General features: G+C 49.6%; 1 protein-coding gene across 1 annotated transcript in view; it reads left to right on the top strand.

The window, feature by feature from the left end:
- TEKT5 (tektin 5) overlaps positions 1-18,711 on the top strand; it is a 50,353-nt gene extending 31,642 nt beyond the window's left edge. The window contains exons 6-7 of the mRNA XM_055408887.2: positions 15,186-15,340; positions 18,398-18,711. Of these exons, the coding sequence (XP_055264862.2) occupies positions 15,186-15,340; positions 18,398-18,614 (372 nt within the window). The 3' untranslated portion in view covers positions 18,615-18,711. The remainder of the gene's footprint in view (positions 1-15,185; positions 15,341-18,397) is intronic.
- Positions 18,712-19,069: the final 358 nt, after the last annotated feature.

Consider the following 19,069-nt stretch of genomic DNA (forward strand, 5'->3'; position numbering starts at 1 on the left):
ACAAGAATACTGCAGTGGGTTGCCAACAACCCTGTGAAGAAGGGATTACTTTTAGCCCCATTTTACGGATGAGGAAACTGAGGACAAATGTTTTCCTAAAGCCCTTACCCACTTCAGCTAGTAAATGGCAGAGTCAGGATTTGAATCTAGGTGTTCTGCTCCAGAGTTTATTCTTTAAGTCAATGTGAGCATCTTCCCTGCTCCCGCCAACACAGCCTAACAACAACAACAATAATAATATCTAGATCAGTGCCCTCCAATGGGACAATTTTATACCAGGGAACATCTGACAATGTTTGGAGACATTTTTGGTCATTACGACTTGGGAGGGGCTGCTCCTGGCACCCATTGGGTAGAGACCAGGGATGCAGTTAAACACCCTACAGTGCCCAGGGCAGCACCACAGAAGAACAGAATAACCCCGCCACAAATACCAACAGCGCCAAGACTGAGAAGACTGGTCTCCTGGCATTAAGGTTTGACTTTTTAAAATAAAGAAAGGAGGGGAATTCCCTGGTGGTCCAGTGGCTAAGACTCTGCGCTCCCAATGCAGGGGCCCTGGTTTGATCCCTAGTGAGGGAACCAGATCCCACATGCTGTGTGCCACAAATAAGACCTGGTGTGGCTAAATAAAGAAACATTTTTTAAAAGAAAGAATAAAAGGTAAAAGATAGGTAGACATGGATGGATACATGGATAGATGGATGGGTACGTAGGTGGATGGATGGATGGATGGGTGGATGGATAGAAAGTGCTGAGGTCTACAGAGTGCTTGTTAGGTGGCAGCCATTGTGCTTAGCATGGGGTACCTAAAGTAATCCTCGCAGTCACCCTCTGAGGTAGATATTGTTATTATCTCCATTATACAGATGGGGAAGCTGAGGCCCAGAGAGGTTTGGCCATTTGCAAGCCCACATGTTCAGTGGTGTGGTGCTGGCCTTGGAACAGAAGCTGTTTGAGTTTAGGGGCTGGTGCTTCCTCCCTAGGAGAAGGCAATGGCAAGCCACTCCAGTACTCTTGCCTAGAAAATCCCATGGATGGAGGAGCCTGGTAGGCTGCAGTCCGTGTGGTCGCTAAGAGTCGGACACGACTGAGCAACTTTACTTTCACTTTTCACTTTCACACATTGGAGAAGGAAATGGCAACCCACTCCAGTGTTCTTGCCTGGAGAATCCCAGGGACGGGGGAGCCTGGTGGGCTTCCATCTATGAGGTCACACAGAGTCGGACACGACTGAAGTGACTTAGCAGCAGCAGCAGCAGCTTCCTCCCTGGGCACGCTCCGACCATCATGGCGCGCCACCTTTTGCCCCTCGTATCCTCTGGTGACCTTGTCCCCTCTGCGTCTCTCCATCTGGGCCCTCCTGCCTCTCAGTTCCTCCCTGGCCATCTTCTTTCCAGCTCTGTGCCCTCTGCCCACCCTCCTAACGGCGGCCGGAGAGATCTGCCTCAAACAACAAACCCGATCGTGTCCTTCTGCTTTAAAACTTTACCATGCGTGCTGTCACCTCAGCGTTTTGCTAAAATGAGCAGCACCTTGGGAGGTCTGGGGTGGGGCCTGAGACTCTGCATGTATGACAAGTGCTCAGAGTCCAGCCATGCTGATCCGGAGACCACCCCTTGAGGAGCAAAGCTGTTGGAGAAATTACTCTCTGAACGTGGGAAACCTCGAAGGAGCAGCAGCCTTGTGTGTGATGGGAGGCTTAGAGGAATCAGGACTTCCTCTGTGATGAGCTACAGCCTGCGTGCATGCTCCATCGTGTCTGACTCTTTGAGACCCCCATTGGTCTGTAGCTCACCAGGCTTCTTGTTCATGGGATTCTCCAGGCAAGAATACTGGAGTGGGTTGCCATTCACTTCTCCAAGGGATCTTCCTGACCCAAGGATCAGTCCTGCATCTCCTCCATTGGCAGGTGGATTCTTTACCCACTGAGCCACCTGGGAAGCCCATCAAACTACCAGCCCTGGGGCCAAATCTTCCCCTCCCCTGACTGTTTTTGTAAATAAAGTTTTATTGGAACACAGATTCCCCCATACATTTCCGTATTGTTCAGGGCTAATTGTGCACTGCCTTGGCTAAGTTGAGCTCAGAAACTCAGAAACTATATGTGACAGAAACTATGTGTCTCCTAAAACCGAAAATATCTACCATTCAGAACTTTAGAGAAAAATGTGTCCAGTGTCCACAGCATCTTCAAGGTGCTCCAGAAGGCTGTGTACTGGGACTCCCAGCCATCTGAAGGGGGTTGACTTGAAGACTTAAAAACAAAATCACAGACGCACACCTGCACATACACACACGTGCGCACACACAGCCACACCTGCAGCTGTTAACAGCAGCTCTCAGACTGGACCTCAGAGGACATGGCTCCGGGCACGTGGAGGTGATGGGTGATGGATTAGAGCTTGAATGTGGTCCAGGAGCACTTAGAGTGTCCTAACTGGTGAGGGAGACAGGTCTTGAGTCCCCATTTGCTGCATAAGGAAATTGGGGCCCCCACCGCCCAGGGCTCTGAGTGAGGTGTGAGTTCCACAGCTGGTTTGTGTTAGGGCTTGGATGGGACCCCAGTCTCCTGACTTCCTGCCCAGGACTCTTACCTCCAAGACACCCTGCAAGGAGGCCCCTGTGGCTGGGAATCTGCCTGGAGCCGGGGCAGGGGGCAGGGAGGAGAGGGGGGCATTGGGAAGGTAGAGGGGTGTTGTGAACAAATAGCTCTTTAGTTGCTCAGGCGGGGCTGGGGGATTGGGGGTTAGGGGACTGGCCCACCTTCTACCTTGAGCCGACCCTCCCTGAGCCACATTCTAGAAGCTGAGAAAGAGGACATTCCTCCTCCATTGCACAGGCAACCCCTGCCTTGACCCCTTACACCCTCACCCATCAATAAGTGAGCTGATGGAAGTTGAGCCCTGCACTGGACATCTGAGGGAACTGAAGTTGCCTGCAGAAACAAACTCTGAGTTTCCTATTGTCTGATATTAAACAACAACAACAATTATCTCAAAGGAAAAATCTCCTAAGGGGCTGAACACTGCAGGATGGGAACTGGGCATAGGGTGGGCAGGAAGGACAGCCTCGTGGCACATGCCTGCACTGGACTAAGCATTTTATATACATGGTATTTAATCTCATTTAATCTGCATGGTAACCTGGTGGGTGATTTGTTATTATTATTATGCTAACTTTATAGCATGATAGTAAAAGCATGGGTTTCCCAGGTGACTCCATGGTAAAGAATCTGCCTGCCAAGCAAAAGATGTGGGTTCTGTCCCTGGGTTGGGAAGATCCCCTGGAGAAGGAAATGACAACCCACTATAGTATTCTGGGCTTCCCTGGTGGCCCAGTTGGTAAAGAATCTGCCTTCAGTGTGGGAGACCTGGGTTTAATCCCTGGGTTGGGAAGATCCCCCAGAGAAGGGGACTGACTACCCACTCCAGCTTTCTGGCCTGGAGAATTCCATGGACTATACAGTCCATGAGGTCGCAAAGAGTTGGACCCGACTGAGCGACTTTCACTTCACATCCACAGTATTATTGCCTGGGAAATCCCACGGACAGAGGAGCCCTGTGGGCTATAGTCCATGGGGTCGCAAAGGGTCGGACATGACTTAGCAACTAAACAACAACAACAAAAAGAACAAGTGCCCCATACAATGTCTGGCCCCATAGTTGGGGCTATTGAGTGAAGGGGCTGAGTGGATATTGAATACATGAATACATAAGGGACGGAGAGGGTAAGCGACCCATTGAAGGGCACACAGTGCGGAAGAGCTGGAGCTGGTGTTTGAACCTAGATCTGTGTGACTGCAGAGGGACTCAGTGAGCTGAAGGGACCTGCCTTCCTTGCCCCCTATTCCTGGCACACGGGAGGCTTAGAAATACCCCTTTCTCAGTCTAGGGCCTGGGGACCCTCCTTCCCAACTGAGTTCCAGCTTTGGGCCAAGGCTGCGGAGACTCCTTCCATGGGGTGAGCCTCTGGTCCAATCCCACAGCAGGCAGCCCTTCGCCCTGCCTCAGGAGGCTTCCCCAGCTCAGGGACTGGGGAGAAAGGCAAACAGGGAAGGAGGGCGAGAGCTCTCTAGCTGGCCAAGGGAAGATGGAAGGAGGGGTACGGTGGCTTTTTCCAGGGCGTGTTTGTGGGAGGAATACGCACATACAGGCACGGGCTTGCTTTGGGAAGAGCAGGACTTGGTACCAATACTTTTCAAGTTACCGCAAAGGAGTGTCACTAGCTTCATGTGCCAACAGTGAAGGGCTTTATATACTTGCTAAGGTTTCCAAAAGCTCCTTCTCCCAGGCCTCGCACAATGGCCTCACCTCCACTCTATGGAGTGGCTGTGATCCCCATTTTACCAGAAAGGATCAGAGAGCCTAGGACACTTGCCTAAGGTCACCCAGCTTAGATGTGCTGGGGCTGGGATTTGGAGAGATTCAGGTTGTCTGGTGCCAATGTCTCTGCTTTCTTCTTAAGCAAACACCTCATGGTGTGCATTGGTCCATCCAGGGAGGAAGTGTTCATTAAGCATCTACTAAAGGACTGATGCTAAAGCTGAAACTCCAATACTTTGGCCACCTCATGTGACAAGCTGACTCACTGGAAAAGACTCTGATGCTGGGAAAGGTTGGGGGCGGGAGGAGAAGGGGACAACAGAGAATGAGATGGCTGGATGGCATCACTGACTCTGTGGACATGAGTTTGAGTGAACTCCGGGAGTTGGTGATGGACAGGGAGGCCTGGCGTTCTGTGATTCATGGGGTCGCAGAGAGTTGGACATGGCTGAGCGACTGAACTGAACTGAACTGAATTAGTCAGTGGGCTTCCCAGGTGGCACAGTGGTAAAGAATCTGCCTACCAATGCAGGGGACTTGGGTTCTATCCCTGATAGCCCCTGGAATATGAAATGCAATCCACTCCAGCATTCTTACCTGGAAAATTCCATGGGCAGAGGAGCCTGGCGGGCTGCAGTCCACGGGGTCGCAAATAGTCGGATACCACTAAATGACTAAGCAGTTGCTCAATATATACAGCTTTTAGCAAAATGCCTGGCACACTGTCAGCACTATTTTAAGTGTTAGGTGACATTATTACTATGTCCCAGGCACTGATTGGTTTAGGCAGTGGGGATTCAGCAGAGAGCAAAACAAAAATCCCTCCCCACATGGAGCTTCCTCCCTGGTAGAGGATGATGGACAACATCAATGAGTTGTTCAGTCACTCAGTCGTGTCCGACTCTTTGTGACCCCATGGACTGCAGCATGCCAGGCTTCCCTGTCCTTCACTATCTCCCAGAATTTGCTCAAACTCATGTCCATTGAATTGGTGATGCCATCCAACCATCTCATCCTCTGTCGCCCCCTTTTCCTCCCACCTTCAATCTTTCCCAGCATCAGGGTCTTTTCCAGTGAGTCAGCTCTTTGCATCAGGTGGCCAAAGAACTGAAGCTTCAGCTTCATTATCAGGCCTTCCAATAAACATTCAGGGTTGATTTCCTTTAGGATTGACTGGTTTGATCTCCTTGCAGTCCAAGGGATTCTCAAGAGTCTTCCCCAGCACCACAGTTCAAAAGCATCAATTCTTCAGCTCTCTCCCTTCTTTATGGTCCAACTCTCACGTGACTCATGGTCTAAATCTGTACATGACCACTGGGAAAACCATAGCTTTGACTATATGAACGTTTGTCGCCAAAGCGTTGTCTCTGCTTTTTAATATGCTGTCTAGGTTTGTCATAGCTTTTCTTCCAAGGAGCAAGCGTCTTTTAATTTCATGGCTGCAGTCACCATCCACAGTGATTTTGGAACCCAAGAAAATAAAGTCTTGGGCTAATAAAGACTGTTTCCATTGTTTTCCCATCTATTTTCCATGAAGTGATGGGACAGGATGACATGATCTTTGTTTTTTGAATGTTGACTTTTAAGCCAGCTCTTTCATTCTCCTCTTTTACCTTCATCAAGAGACTCTTTAATGAATAAAGCACAGTATGTCAGAAAGTATAAGGACTATAGGGAAAAGAAAGCAGAATTTGAACAATTGGGAGTACTGGCCAGTTTGGGGGTTGTAAGTTTAAAGGAAATGATCAGAGAAAGGTCTTCTGGGAATTTTAGCCATAACCAGAGGGCATGAGGGAATGAGCCATGTGGAGATCTGGGGAAGGAGCATCCCTGGCAGAGGGAACAGTCTGTGCAAAGGCCCTGTGGTGGGAGCATGCTGGGTTAGATGTGGATTGTGAGATATACCAGCTCCATGGGCAGGTAGGTGGGTGAGTGGGTGATTGAATGTCTCAAACACTTCTATCTTCTTCCCCCTGCAGAGGGTGGTGAAGATGTTTGAGACACTCATTCCGTGTGTGTGTGTGTGCATTTAACAGGTGCCTTGGGTCTGAGCGATTCTGAGCTGCAGAGCAGGTACAGACTTGCCTGGCAAGGCTGCCTGTGCTCTGAGCTTCCCGCCTGCCTGGGCCGGGATCTGGATCGCCTAGGCAACCACAGTGCGGGACAAGGGCACAGCTCTGGGCTGGGGGTCGGAGCACCAGGATTTCCAACTGCTGATGTCAGATGTCCCCCAGAAACCTGAAAACCCTGTGATGAGGCAGCCACTTTTCCCCAGGCCCCTTGCTGGAAACCCAAGCCCATGGCGCACAGGTCACCCACATGTGCATCTCCAAAAATATCTTCAAGGGATGAAATTACTCCCGTGACTCCACTTGGGGTTTTCCTGCCAAGATGGACAGTCTTGAGTTGCACCTCCAAGTCCCTAACCAGAGTCCTCCATCCATCTCCTTCCCCTTGGGACTCATTAGCGTTTGCATATCTCAATCACCTGAATCAGTATTTCCTGACTCTGGCTGCACCTTTAGGGAGTTCCTAAAACCTTCTGACACCCACTGCAGCCCGGGCCAATGAAATCTGAACCTCTGGTGGAGGGGGGCAGACAGCTGCAGTTTAAAAAACTGTCCAGATAATTCTAATGGGCAAACAAATGCAAGAATTAACACCCATTACAATTAGATAGCACTTTGTCTTTAATAGAATTTCTCCCTTAAGAAAGTTATTTTAAAAGGAAACCTTAGATCTGATAGGATTGTGGGATTTTTTTTTCTCATCTTTTGATCCTGGGGAAGAGAGGTAAGTTTATCATACATCTTGGCTCCTGGCACATATGTTTGTACAGACCCCTCATTTCCTTGTTTACCCCCTTTTATCCCTAACCTTCAGGGTAACTCCTATTCTCCCACAGACGACCTCGGGGACTATTTGAATGAATGAATGAACATGACCTCTTTAAAGAATGTTGACCTATTGATTTAAACGTGGTTCAGTCCCTCAGTCGTGTTTGACTCTTTGCAGCCCCAAGGACTGCAGCACACCAGGCTCCTCTGTCCTTCACCTTCTCCCAAAGTTTGCTCAAATTCATGTCCATCGAGTCAGTGATGAAACCTAACCACTCCTCCTCTGCCACCCGTTTAAATGTGTTCTTACAAAACGTGGATCACCGTTGCATCTGCATGGATCTTTACTTTTCTCAAAAGGGAATGTGTCAAATAACTCATCCTGCTTCCCAGTTTCCTCACCTTGCCTCGTTCCTATGGATGTGAGGTTAATCCATCTATGGACTGCCCCAATCCTCCACCTGCTTGCTCACTTAGCATTTTTTACATGTCTGTCTCTGTGGCTGCAGGCAGCCGGTTGCTGCCGGCTCACTGAACCTCCTTGACACGTATGTTCCAGAGTGGTCTTGGGCTCCTTCAGTGTATATAGTATAGACCAGGAGCAGACATGCTGGGATATGTGGGTTACCCTCTCGGACTCCAAGCTTTTCTCCTTGGCGGACATCATGGAATTTGGGGTCTAGGGACCAGGCTGTCCTGAAGCTCAGAGCTTAGTCTTGGCACCTTAGCTTCCTGCTGAGCCTGAAGCCCAAGGCTGTTCCGTCTCCACCCCCTGCTTCTGGTCAGCCAACGTGGTCTCTGCCTCTGCCCCTTGGGGGTCACATTCCTCAAACTTCTGGAAGCTGAGTCACTGCCCCCAGGGCTTTTGGAGGTGCACAGGCTGGCAGGACGGTGGTAGGCGTCAGGGGCTGCCCCCAAGATGGAGTGTGTGTGTGCGTGTGTGTGTGTGTGTGTGTATCTTTTTCCTCCCTTCCAATGAAGAGGACCCTGGCTGTGAGTGACGGAGGCTGGACAGGAGGTTTGGAGGAACATTTTTCAGCAGAGTTTAGACCTGCCTGGGCAGATTTGCCTTGGGTGTGAGTCATCAGTGGGTTCTAGAACAGCTGATTCTGGAAAACCCCTTCTGTTCTGGAAAATCCACAAGGCAGGCCTGTTCAAGAAATGCCGGGGGGTGGGGTCGGGTGGGAAGGGGTGGTGGCATGGAGAAAAAGCAAGAGTCGGTTCCAGCTGCCCCACCACACCGCCAAAAGCTAGACCCAAGGAGGAGATGGGGGCAAGGGGCTTCAGAGTGCCCCTCAGCACCGTCCTTCACCGTCACCCTTTCTGATTTTACCTGCCCACCCCCTGCCCGGCCACCTGGGCTGTTACTCACTTTATATGTTTCACTCAAGTCGTAAAATGTAATTATATTATTCTATGGATGGCAAACCAACAGCATTTGCCAGGAGTAGAGAGTAGCTGGGTTTCCCAGGTGGTGCGAGTAGTGAAGAACCCGCCTGCCAATGCAGGAGACAGAAGAGATGTGGGTTTTGATCCCAGGGTCGGGAAGATTCCCTGGAAGAGGTCATGGCAACCCACTCCAGTATTCTTGCCTGGAGAATGCCATAGACAGAGCCTAGCGGGCTACAGCCCATAGGGTCTCAGAGAGTCTGACCCTGAAGCGACTTAACGCGCGTGCGCGGTAGAAAGGTACGTATAGCGAAAGCGGAGCGGACTTGTTAACACGTAACTGGAGCCTGTTGCCTGCAGAAGTCTCTGGGTCCCCCAGCTGCTCTTTGCCAATCAAGGGAGATGAGCAGGTGTTGGGAGGCTGTGCCAGGACAGGCTGGCCCCATGCTCCTGGGAGTGGTACTCAGGTTTGAAAAACGATCAGTAAGCTTTAGTTCTGCCTGGGAGCTGCTGTCTTCCCGCCTCACTGCTGTGCTCACGTGAGAGTTCCCAGAAAACTGAAATGTACTTGATGTCTCCTAGTGATGGCATCTCCCACCGATATCCTGCACACTAAAGGCATTCAAATTTGTGTTGTTAACGGGGAGAAAGGAACTTGAACTTCTGTGATGGTAAAGATGGTCGCTTCCCAGGTGGTGCTTCTAGTGGTAAAGAACCCAGCTGCCAATGCAGGAAATGTAACAGACATGGGCTCGATCCCTGGGTCAGGAAGATCCCCTGGAGGAGGGCATGGCAACCCACTCCAATATTCTTGCCTGGAGAATCCCATGGACAGAGGAGCCTGGCAGGCTCCTAGGGTTGCAAAGAGTCAGACATGACTGAAGCAACTTAGCACAGCACAGCACAAAGATGATTGCAGTTGTAGTAAGGGCTTATGGGTGCTAAATGTGTGTGCGTGCTTAGTCACTTCAGTTGTGTCCAACTCTTTGCAACTCCATGGACTGTAGCCCACCAGGCTCCTCTGTCCATGGGATTCTCCAGGCAAGAATACAGGAGTGGGTTGCCATGCCCTCCTCCAGGGGATCTTCCTGACCCAGGGATTGAATCCAGGTCTCCTGCATTGGCAGGCAGGTTCCTTACCGCTAGCACCATCTGGGAGGCCCAGGTGCTTAATAAATCTTGCCTAAAGAAGTGGGCAAATAATCCACTAGAACAGGGGTCCCCAACCTATGGGATCTAATGCTTGATGATCTGAGGTGGAACTGATATAATAATAATAGAAATAAAGTCCACAATAAATGTAATGCTCTTGAATCATCCTGAAACCATACCCTGCCTCACTGGTCCATGGAAAGCCTGTCCTCCATGAAACTTGTCTCTGGTGCCAAAAAGGTTGGGGACCGCTGTACTAGAATGTAACTCCTTGAAGATGGTGTTTTCTGCCTGTTCTGTGCACGGCTGTGTCCACTACCTACGACAGTGCTTAGCACCCAATAGGTGCCTCATCCACAGTTAAGTCAATGAGTGAATCAATGCATCCATAAACTAGTGAGTGAGTGAAGAAATGATTGAGCACATGAATGAACATCAGCCCTTTCGCTAGAGTCAAGAGCTAGGCCTTTTCATCATCAAAGAAAATCTACAGAAAATAAATGCTGGAGAGGGTGTGGATAAAAGGGAACCCTCCTACACTGTTGGTGGGAATGTAAATTGGTGCAGCCACTGTGGGAAAACAGTATGGAGGTTTTTCAAAAAACTAAAAATAGAGTTACCATATGATCCAAGAATCCCATTCCTGGAGAAAACTAATTCAAAAAGATACATGTATTCCAATGTTCATAGTGGCACTATTCACAATAGCCAAGACATGGAAATGACCTGAAGGTCCATGGATAGATGAATGTGTAAAGAACATGTGGTATATAAAGGAATGCTGCTCAGCCATAAAAAAACAATGAAATAATGCCATTTGCAGCAACATAGGTGGACCTAGAGATTATCACACTAAGTGAAGTAAATCAGAACGAGAAAGACAAATACCCTATGATGCCCCTTATACATGGAATCTAAACTGATACAAATCAACTTATTTACAAGACTCACAGACACAGAAAACAAACTCATGGTTACCAAAGGGGCAAGGGGGTGGGAGGGATAAATGAGGAGTTTGGGATGAGCAGATACATGCTTCCCTGGTGGCTCAGACAGTAAAAAATCTGCCTGCAGTGCAGGAGACCAGGTTTGATCTCTGGGTCAGGAAGATCCCCTGGAGGAGGGGATGGCTACCCACTCCAGTATTCTTGCCTGGAGAATTCCATGGACAGAGGATCCTGGTGGGCTACAGTCCATGGGGTCGCAAAGAGCTGAACACCACTGAGCTACTAACACTTTCCCTTTCGTGGTGTGAGTTGAGGGTCCACACACTTCTATACATAAAATAAACAACGAGGATCTCCTATAAGCATGGGTAACTGTGCTCAGTATCCTGTAATGAAGCATAACGGGGCTTCCCAGGTGGCTCAGTAGTAAAGAACCTGCCTGCCAAAAATCCTCCTGCTTGGCAGGTGGAGTCTTTACCACTGAGCCGCCTGGGTTGGAAGGTCCAGTTTTCTTCTACAGTGTGTTGGGTGTGCTCTCTGAGCTTTGCATACCTGCATATCCGAAGGGTAAGTTTCTGAGAAGAATCCCCTGGGCTTCTAAGGAGCTGTTCTCCCCACTCAGTGGAGTGTTTACCTTCCCATGTGCCGGGCACGGAACGTTCTTATGGGAGAGCGTTTAACCAGCCTCTGACTGGCGATGCTGTGGTCTGGGTGGCCCACTGAGGACCAGGTGAGGGGTCAGCCTCCCTCCTTGGTGGGATCTGAAAGAGGCAGTGTCGCACCCCCTCCCACTGCACCCTCAGATAACTCTGCCTCTGTCTCAGCCCAAGTAGGAAAAGGGCATCCTTTTGCTCTCTTGAAACAGAGATGTGTTCTCTTTGTAGGCTTTAAAAATTTTTTTCCTTAAGGTAGGGCTTCCCAGGTGGCTCAATGGTAAAGAACCCACCTGCTATTGCAGGAGACACAGGAAACTCGGGTTTGATCCCTGGGTCGGGAAAATCCCCTGGAGGAGGGCATGGCAACCCATCCCAGGATTCTTGCCTGGAGAATCCATGGACAGAGGAGCCTGGCAGGCTACTGCCCACAGGGTCGCAAAGAGTTGGACACGACTGAGTGACTAAGCATGCATGCAAATTCATTATTGACCAGGGCATGCTGGGTGGTTTTTCCAGAAACTAGTACCTGTGGCCAGCGATTTTTATTTTGGCTGGCCAAAATTAATTCCTGTTATTTCACTAACACTTTGTGGATTATTATATTCAGTAGTTTCACCTGTGTGTGTGTGTGCTAAGTCGCTTCAGTCGTGTCTGACTCTTTACAACCCTATGGAATGTAGCCCACCAGGCTCCTCTGTCCATGGGATTTCCCAGGCAAGAATACTGGAGTGGGCTGCCATGACCTCCTCCAGGGGATCTTATTGACCCAAGGATTGAATCTGTGTCTTTTGTGTCTCCTGCTTGACAGGTGGATTCTTTATCACTGTGCCACCTGAGAAGCCACACCTGTAGAGTTTTCTCCAGCACCATGAGTTTCATTTTTACTTTCCATTTTGAATCCATCACTAAGATTTTTTGTCTTTTTGTTTTGGTCTAATATTCACATCATCTGAATCAGAATTATAATCTGAAGAACTGTCATCTTCTAAGATACTGGTATATGTGTTGCTCAGACAATCAGAAAAAGTAAAATTCAATGAAAAATACTTCTTTACTCAAAATTTTGTAATGCATCACTTTTGAAAATTTTTGGTAATTAACTTGCATTTATAATATACATAAGGTTGGATCAAAAACCCCTAAGGGAGCAAAATGTGAATGATAATGACAGTCAGAAGTCAGATAATGAATCTTTGATCAACTTTAAGTTCTAACAACTTCACACAGTGATGTTAATTGTATCACTGTCTAAAAATGTATTGATACATCTCCAGTCAATAACGTGTTAAGGTAATAGGGAAGCCAGGACTTTACTTCTTTGGGAAAAAAATCTCTTTTAACCAATTTCTTGTTGCCCATAAAATATGGGCCCAACCCAGCTAAAATAGTCATGCTATGATTTGTGAGTATTTCATCAGTTCAGTTCAGTTGCTCAGTCATGTACGACTCTTTGGGACCCCATGGACTGCAGCATGCCAGGCTTCCCTGTCCATCACCAACTCCTGGAGCATGCTCAAATTCATGTCCAAAGAGTCAGTGATGCCATCAAACTATCTCATCCTCTGTTGTCCCCATCTCCTCCTGCTTTCAATCTTTCCCAGCATCAAGGTCATTTCCAGTGAGTCAGTTCTTTGCATCAGGTGGCCAAAGGATTGGAGTTTCAGCTTCAGCATCAGTCCTTACAATGAATATTCAGGACTGATCTCCTTTAGGATGGACTGGTTGGATCTCCTTGCAGTCCAAGGGACTCTCTTCAACACCACAGTTCAAAAGCATCAATTCTTCGGTGCTCATGTCAAAGAGAAAAACTATGATTATAAAGTCCCTAAAAGTGAGACAGGGTCTTAGACCCTGCAGTCCCCACCCCATTCAGGCCCACTGGTACATGCACATGTAACAGTTCTCTGCATATTAAAATCTGTGACAGGACCATATAAATTTCAGGGCACACTGTCCAAAACCTCAGTGTGCATAAGCACCCTTGGGGAACTAACTAAAAATCTAGACTTCGAGGTCCCACTGTGATTCATTCGTTCATTCAGTGGATGTTTACTGAACTCCTACTATGAGTAGAGTTGCCATATTTAGCAAATAAGAATGCAGGATGTCCAGTTAAACGTGAATTTCAGATCAACCAGCAAACAACTTTCTAGTGTAAGTATGTGTTATGCAATAGCTGAGACATGTCAGTAAATCCCCTACACATGAACCTTCAAGTTGTGAACTTTCAAAGATGTGAATGTGCGTTCCATTAACATCAGGAGTGAGTGAAATTGCAGCTTGCCCTCCTGGGTCAGGAAGATCCCCTGGAGGAGGAAATGGCGACCCACTCCAGTATTCTTGCCTGAAAAATCCCATGGACAGAGAAGCTTGGTGGGCTACAGTCCAAAGGGTGGAAAAGAATCGGACACGACTGAGTGACTATGCATACATGCTCTGTCTCCTATTGCTGACCATCCTTCGGCTCTACCATCTCCCACCTCCTCCACTCCCTCGAGTCAGCAATTCTTCTTGCCTGTTCACTTGATGCCACCCCCTGTATGCCAGCTGTTGTACTGTAGTTTCAAGGTGCTGTACTGTAAGAGTAAAAATGTTTTATTTTTTTTTTATCTATTATTTGTGTGAAAAGTATTATAAACCTATTATAGTACAGTACTGTATCACCAGTTGTGTTAATTGGGTATCTAGGCTAACCTTGGTGGACTTAGGAACAAATTGGACTTACTGTACTAAACATGCTTTGTTGTTGATCTGAAATTCACATTTAACTGGGTGTGCTGTATTTTATCGGAGAAGGCAATGGCAAGCCACTCCAGTACTCTTACCTAGAAAATCCCATGGATGGAGGAGCCTGGTAGGCTGCAGTCTGTGGGGTCGCTAAGGGTCGGACACGACTGAGCGACTTCACTTTCACGTTTCACTTTCACACATTGGAGAAGGAAATGGCAACCCACTCCAGTGCTCTTGCCTGGAGAATCCCAGGGAAGGGGGAGCCTGGTGGGCTTCCATCTATGGGGTCACACAGAGTCGGACATGACTGAAGTGACTTAGCAGCAGCAGCAGCAGTGACAGCCCTCACTCTGCACCGAGCTCTGTTCCTGGCGATGGGTGGGGGGGATGTAGCAATGGATAAAGCAAAGCACCTGACCTCTTGGACCTCACATGCTAGTGAGGGAGACAGACAAGCCCATAGATTAATTGAAGAAAGGGTGTTGAGGGACACTGTGGTAGGGTACCATTCCAGGTTTGTCCAGAACAGAGCACATGTCACCTCGCTATTTGTTGTTGTTGAGTCGCTAAGTCGTGTCCAACTCCTTTGCGACACCAGGGACTGTAGCCTGTGAAGCTCCTCTGTCCAGGGGATTTCCCAGGCAAGAATACTGGAGTGTGTTGTCATTGTCATTACCTCCCCATTGGGCCCTGACAAGTCTGGGAGGGGTGTCAGCGCAGTCCCCCTCTAAAGAACCTTCTTGCAGGTGAAGGGCACCATGAAAACTACAAATGTTCATACATAGGTCTAGAGCTGCCGGAAATGACAGGGAAGAGAATGGACGCTTTATACACAGTGACGTGTCATACCTTTAGTACACTCAGTTCTGGGGGGTACTTACGGTTGGTTAAGTGCAAGTTCTTCCCTGGTGGCTCAGAGGGTGAAGAATCTGCCTGCAATGCGGGAGACCTGGGTTTGATCCCTGGGTTGGGAAGATTACCCTGGGGGCATAGCAACCCCCTCCAGTATTCTTGCCTGGAGAATCCCCATGGGCAGAGGAGCCTGGCGGGCTGCGATCTACGGGGTGGCAGAGAGTCAGACATGACTGAGCGACTAAGCACCCAAGTGCAAGTTCAGGTTCCTTCTGAGACCACAAATGTTCCCCGCAGACACTGCAGGAGATCTTCCAGACGGAGAACACCATCATGCTACTGGAAAGGTCCATCATGGCCAAGGAGTGCCCACTGAAGGTGGCGCAGACGAGGCTGGAGTGCCGGACCCGGCGCCCCAACGTGGAGCTGTGCAGGGACAACCCCCAGTTCAAGTGAGTCGCGGGCTTGGGGGCCGGCAGGGGAGGAGCAGGTCTCAGGAGCTGGCAAATGGGCCCTCCACCCATCAGGAGACCCGGTTCTACGACTCCACAGGGCACTGGGGGCCTGGGGCTCTGAGGATGCCCTTGGTAGTCTCCCCACCAATGGAGGCCACCCCTCTGCGCTGCTGCCTTCTCATCTAAGTGAGGATGGTTTTGTAGGCCTGTTCTGCTCCGGGAACTCTCCGAGCCAATGAAAGGGTGCTGCCCAGCCCGGAGACATGGTCCTTGCCCTTTGATCGCTCCACCCCCCTTTCTCCAGACTCCTGTGAAAGAGGCGCCCAGCCCACACCTCACCCATCCTCCAGCGCCCTTTCTGTGAAATTCTCACCTGCGAGCCCTCGGAACAGCCCAATCCTGCCCGTCCCACTTAGCTAAGGAGGAGCTGCTTCTGTTGATGGGAGAAGGGCACAAAGCTCACTTCTGGCCCAGAAACAGGGTTTGTGAGTCTAGGGGTGCGGGTCTGGGATGGCACGATGATCAGGCAAGGAAGGAAATGGCCATTGGACTTGGGGAGTATTTTTCCTGTGACTTGCTGTGTGACTTGGGGCTGCTCGCTTGACTGTTCTGTTCCCTCCAAGCTCAGGACACTGTCTTCATTCTCTGTGGCCATGTGACATGTTCCCCCCACAACTCAGTGGCTTGTCTTCCTTCTGAGCTGAGATAATGGGGCAAAGAGAGCTGGAGGAGTAAAGACGAGGAAGAAAAATATTCAGAGAGAAAATACTGAGTGGTGCCATGCGCTGAGGTTTCCACAGCCTTGGTCACTGCCTGAGAATAAAATTCAGGTTCTTATTTGCACAAACTGCATATCAAGTGGTCAGGAGCGATGTGTGGCTGGAGGCGTGGAACGGACTATCTCCATTGCTGCTGAAAATTCTGCTGGACAGTGCTGGCTGAGAGAGCCCTAAGGAAAGAAGGGTCTCCAGGCTGCTGCTGTCACCTCTCTCTAGCTCAGGCTTGTCGCGGGGAAGCTCACCCTGATGGCAACCCGGGCCCTTCCAGCAGCATGTCCTCCAGTTCTGAGCACTCTCTCTTCCCCCACCTCCAGGTGGGTCCTAGCCCCACAACCAACCCACCATCACAGCTTACCAGGTGTATTCATGACCCAAGGCTGCTGTGACAAATGACCACCAGCTGGGTGGCTTAAAACAACAGAATTTCTCCTCTGAAACTTGCAAAGGCCAAGCCTGTGAAACCAGAGTATCAGCAGGGTTGATTCTCTCTGGGAGTTCTGAGAGAGCATCTTCTCCCGGCCCCTCTCCTGGCTCCTGGTGGTGGCCGGTAGCCCTTGGCTTGTAGCTGCATCATTGCATCTGCCTCCATCTTCACATGGCCTTCCTCCCCATGTGGCTCTGTGTTTCAAATCTCCCTCTCCTTTCTCTTATAAAGAGATCAGTCATTGGATTTAGGGTCCATCTCTGGTGGCTCAGACAGTAAAAAATCCGCCTGCAATGTGGGAGATCCGGGTTTGATCCCTGGGTCGGGAAGATACCCTGGAGGAGGGCAGGGCAACCCCTTCCAGTATTCTGGGAGAATCCCATGGACAGAGGAGCCTGGCAGGCTACAGTCCACGGGGTCACACAGAGTCAGACAGGACTGAGGGACTGAGCACAGCACATTTAATTGAGGATAATTTCATCTCGAGATCCTTAACTGAATTCCATCCACAAAAATCCTACTTGCAAAAAGCATCACATTCACAGGTACTGGGGTTCAGACGTGGTGTCTGGTATCTTTCACTCAGCATCATGTCTTCAAGGTCCATCCATGCTGTAGTACATATCAGCACTTCATTGCTTTTTATTCAGTTCAGTTCAATTCGGTTCAGTCACTCAGTCGTGCCCAACTCTTTGCGACCCCATGAACTGCACCACACCAGGCTTCCCTGTCCATCACCAACTCCCAGAGTTTGCTCAAACTCATGTCCATCAAGTCAGTGATGCCATCCAACCATCTTGTCCTTCGTTGTCCCCTTCCTTCTTCTCCTGCCTTCAATCTTCCCAGCATGAGTCTTTTCCAATAAGTCAGTTCTTCGCATTCCTTTTCATTACATCTGAATAATATCCCCATGTGGGGACAGCATATTTTGTGCATCCATTCATCTGTCGATGGACATTTGGATTGTTTCCACCTTCTGACTCTTGGCTCAGACGGTAAAGGATTTGCCTGCAATGCAGGAGACCTGGATTCAATCCCTGGGTAGGGAAGACCCCCTGAAGAAGGGAATAGCTACCCACACCTGTATTCTTGCCTGGAGAATTCCATGGACAGAGGAGCCTGGCCGGCTATAGTCCATGCAGTTGCAAGAGTCAGACACAACTGAGCAGCTAACACTTTCACTGACTTTTCATTAGTGCTACACGAGTAGTTTTCAAGGATTTGAGTATCTGTTTATACTTCCCTGGTAGCTTAGCTGGTAAAGAATCCGCCTGCCATTCAGGAGATCCTGGTTCAATTCCTGGGTCAGGGAGATCCCCTGGAGAAGGGATAGGCTACCCACTCCAGTATTCTTGGGTTTTCCTGGTGGCTCAGCTGGTAAAGAATCCTCCTGCAATGCGGGAGACCTGGGTTCGATCTCAGCTGGTAAAGAATCCTCCTGCAATGTGGGAGACCTAGGTTGGGAAGATCCCCTGGAAAAGGAATAGGCTACCCACTCCAGTATTCTGGCCTGGAGAACTCCATGAACTGTATAGTCCATGGGGTCTCAAAGAGTCAGACACGACTGAGCGGCTTTCACTTCACTTCACTTTTGGTTCTTGTGGGTCCTGTCTTGAGTCTGTGCTTAACTGAGGAACCGCCAGCTTGTTTTCCTGAACATCCCGTCTGGGTCTCGCTTTGTGCTCACCGTCCTCAGCAGCTCTGCTGGTGTTCACCCGCCTGCCTATCCCGCCTCTGTCTTTCCTGCCGGCTGAGCCTCGCCCACCTGGCTTTCTGAGTCTCCCAGCGCCTGGCACCTGGGAGAGGCACTTATGCCGGCCAAACCCGCCTTCCCCTCTGCTCTCTCCCCAGGCTGGTGAACGAGGTGTTCACCATTGATGACACCCTGCAGACCCTCAAGCTGAGGCTGCGGGAGACCCGGGACACGCTGCAGCTGTTGGTCATGACCAAGTGCCGGCTGGAGCACGAGCTGGCCATCAAGGCCAACACCCTGTGCATCGACAAGGAGAAGTGCATGGCGATGAGGAAGACCTTCCCCAGCACCCCGTGCATGGGCATCTGCCCTTGAGCCTGCCCCCTCCCCACCCCACCCCACCTCGCTCCAGGCACGCTCCTTACATAGCACAGAATTTGCAAAGGCAGAAAAACAAAAATAAAAGAATGTGTCATTTTTCTCCCTCTCCTCCTATCATGGAAAAAAAAAGTATATATATATATATATATATATATATATATATATATATGTAAAAAGCCAAAATAAATGTGCCCAAACCAGAGACCCAGGAGCTTGTTCCTTGCTGTGAAACTGGCCTCACGATGGATCCCAGAATGGAGACATGCTGTGACCCCTCGGGGACCAAATGGTGTGAGGCTGTCAGCCTCCCCAGAAACAGAAGAGGCCACGTTTTTAAAAACCTGTTTGTCTGTTAAGGAGCACAGCATAGACCATGGTGTCCAGTCCCGAGACCAGCTGTGACTTAGGAGCCGAGGAGCCTTGTACAAATTCCAAGACTGAGCTTGTTT

The sequence above is a fragment of the Moschus berezovskii genome, chromosome 27 (genome assembly GCF_049115385.1).
Source record: "Moschus berezovskii isolate FMDL1 chromosome 27, NW_MosBer_1.0, whole genome shotgun sequence".
Lineage (NCBI taxonomy): Eukaryota > Metazoa > Chordata > Mammalia > Artiodactyla > Moschidae > Moschus > Moschus berezovskii.